The 2,506-nt window shown below is 44.0% G+C and overlaps 1 protein-coding gene across 1 annotated transcript; it reads right to left on the bottom strand.

Moving 5' to 3' along the window:
* Positions 1-337: 337 nt before the first annotated feature.
* LOC116803428 lies at positions 338-2,200 on the bottom strand. Its single transcript, XM_032727153.1, has 2 exons — positions 574-2,200; positions 338-518 (listed from the first exon to the last, which is right to left on the bottom strand). Exons 1-2 carry the CDS (start codon positions 1,933-1,935, stop codon positions 507-509), a joined length of 1,374 nt encoding a protein of 457 aa, XP_032583044.1. The 5' UTR covers positions 1,936-2,200; the 3' UTR covers positions 338-506.
* Between the last annotated feature and the right edge of the window lie 306 nt (positions 2,201-2,506).

Consider the following 2,506-nt stretch of genomic DNA (forward strand, 5'->3'; position numbering starts at 1 on the left):
TTTGCTACCTGCCTCGTTAACAGTTTGACTAACTATACTACTCGCTTCGTTGGCTGTTTTATTAACTGTCTTATTAACTGTTTCATTATCTATTTGACTAACTGTTTCATCAACCTCTTCGTTAACTGTCTCGCTAACTGTTTCACTAACTGTTTCACTAACTGTTTCACTAACAATATAACTGACTGTTTTACTGTTTGCTTTTCTATATTTTTTTCTATCGACTGGGTTGACCGTTATCCTTCCCAAGGCGTCTGGATCCAGTTTCAACTGGCACGCTTCCATGAAATTTCGCCCAAGAACTACATTATGACTCATAGACTCGTCTGGGACCACGTACAAATAAAAATAACATTTAATTTTTTCTTTTATAATGTAACATAAGATTTTTCCATGTATTGTCAGTTGGCTTTTATTCAGCCCGAAATAGGTTTCTGCAGCGGATTCTAAATTAATTTCCTTGGATACATTGCTTAATTTTGTAAATGATATTGGACTCCCTGTGTCTATGAGGCATTCTGTAATTAATGGGATTTTATAGCTATTCTGAAAAAAAATCTTGACAAGTCTTACATAATTGTTGATATTGGCGCTCTTGCGCTCCGCGCATTGTCCGACGAAGTGTCCAAATGCCCCACAGGCATAGCAGGATCCGGGCTCCCTCTTTGGCTTGAGACACTCCCTGGCGAAGTGCCCTTTGGAGTTGCAATTGGCACATCGTAAGTCCTTATTGGTTGCACCTCCTCCAGCAAGGCGCTTTGCTGAACCGCTCCCTGTTTTGTGCTTCGGCAGGCGGACTTCCGAGAAAGCCCGTAGAATTTGCATCGGCTCGGAGAAACACTGTATGCGCGCCTGGTTGCGCAACGCTGGTGCTGGGATTCCCTCAATGATGTTTTCCAGGAGCTCCTCTAGATCGATGTTGATGTCGTTGGCCAGCATCACCTTGTCCTCGAAGTAAACAGCAAATTTCTCATCCGGATGCCATTCGCGTTTTTGAAATGCATTCCTCAGTTCCCCTTTTGACATCTTGACCTCGAATGTCAAGATTAACTGTTCGCACAGCTGGTCGGTAGATTCTAGGATGCGTGTGGCGCTTGCGTGCAGCCAGCGCTGTGCGTCTCCTTTTAGTTTGGCAATTAGCAGCATGTGCATGCATCCGTCGTCCAAATTGTAAATTTTTCCGATGTTCTGAAACTGCGTGACCCAGTTGCGCGCACATAAGCTGCCGTCAAACTCCATCGTTACCTCTTTAGCCAAGGCAAGGGATGTTGCAGGAGATTCCAGAAGCTTGTTTACAATTCGACTCTGGTGCTGAACAACACTACCAGCGGTTTCTTTTCCAACACTGGTATGTCCCATATCGATGTTGTCGGCAGCGGTAGTCACCTTGGTGCTGTTAACCTTGGCGTCGATGCTGTAAACATTGGCGTCGGTGCTGTTAGCGCATATGTTAACATTGTCGCGGTCTCCGTTGCTGTTGTTCTCGATGACGTCATTGATCTGGCGAGCTTGAGCAGACTTGCTCTTGTTTGCGTCGTCGATATCCGCTTGGATCCTCTGCAGCACAGCCATGTTTGCCTCTATCTCGTCCCGAAGCTTTTTTAGAGTGGCTCTCTCTGTATCCACCAACGATAGCTGATCCAGGTCGAGGTTCTCCAAAGATTCTGACAGCAATGACTGCTCGTCGAACGGGATCGCGCGCGTGTCTCCACCCTGTGGCTCCTTCTGCTTTGGCCAGGCTGCAGCTCCATCCAATTCCTCCACCTCTTCTGTTGCTGATCCGTTATTTGGCGGTGAATCGCCACGCGTTTCTGGGGAAATGGCCTGCAGACGCACTATTAATTCCGCTTTTGTGCCGGAAGTCTGGCGTCCCAGAGCTTCCAACCACTTCTTTAGTTGGGTCACTGAGAATTCACTCCATATAATGTCAGGCATAGTGGGCAATGACCACTTCTGATGTTGTGGACGCCGAAAAATGAATATACGCACTATATCTTTTAAATAATCTCACAATTCCTTTATTCAACTTTACTCTTCAAGCGCACGCCACCGAATGACGCGTCTCGCCTATTCCTCTTTTTTCTATGCTCTCTCAAGTGTGTATGCGTTTTTCAGTGAGCTATGTATACATTCTTATCTCTTAATGCTAGCTTATAAGTAAGAGCGAGATCACAATAATATTCTTATTCCTAACGGGGATATGATCTGCCACTATGGGCTTCATACCTAAAACTATGCTATTACATGGTACAGTGGGCCTTATGAGTGTTCATCCTACCACAATATTGACATTTGACCAATTTAAAAATCGTGTATTCACAACTTATATATTCAGATAATTTGTACAGTAACTTCGGTGAAAAGCCTAAGATGATAAAACCATCGTTTAAAAAAAAAATTGTTTTACAGTGGTTGTGGGTAATCAAATACAAGAAATGTCGTTAAATTGAAACTCTTTGTTCGGATTCATAACCACATATTGACCTTTGACCAATGTAAAAATCGT

Source organism: Drosophila sechellia, unplaced genomic scaffold, assembly GCF_004382195.2.
Source record: "Drosophila sechellia strain sech25 unplaced genomic scaffold, ASM438219v1 Y_215, whole genome shotgun sequence".
In the NCBI taxonomy this organism is placed as follows: domain Eukaryota; kingdom Metazoa; phylum Arthropoda; class Insecta; order Diptera; family Drosophilidae; genus Drosophila; species Drosophila sechellia.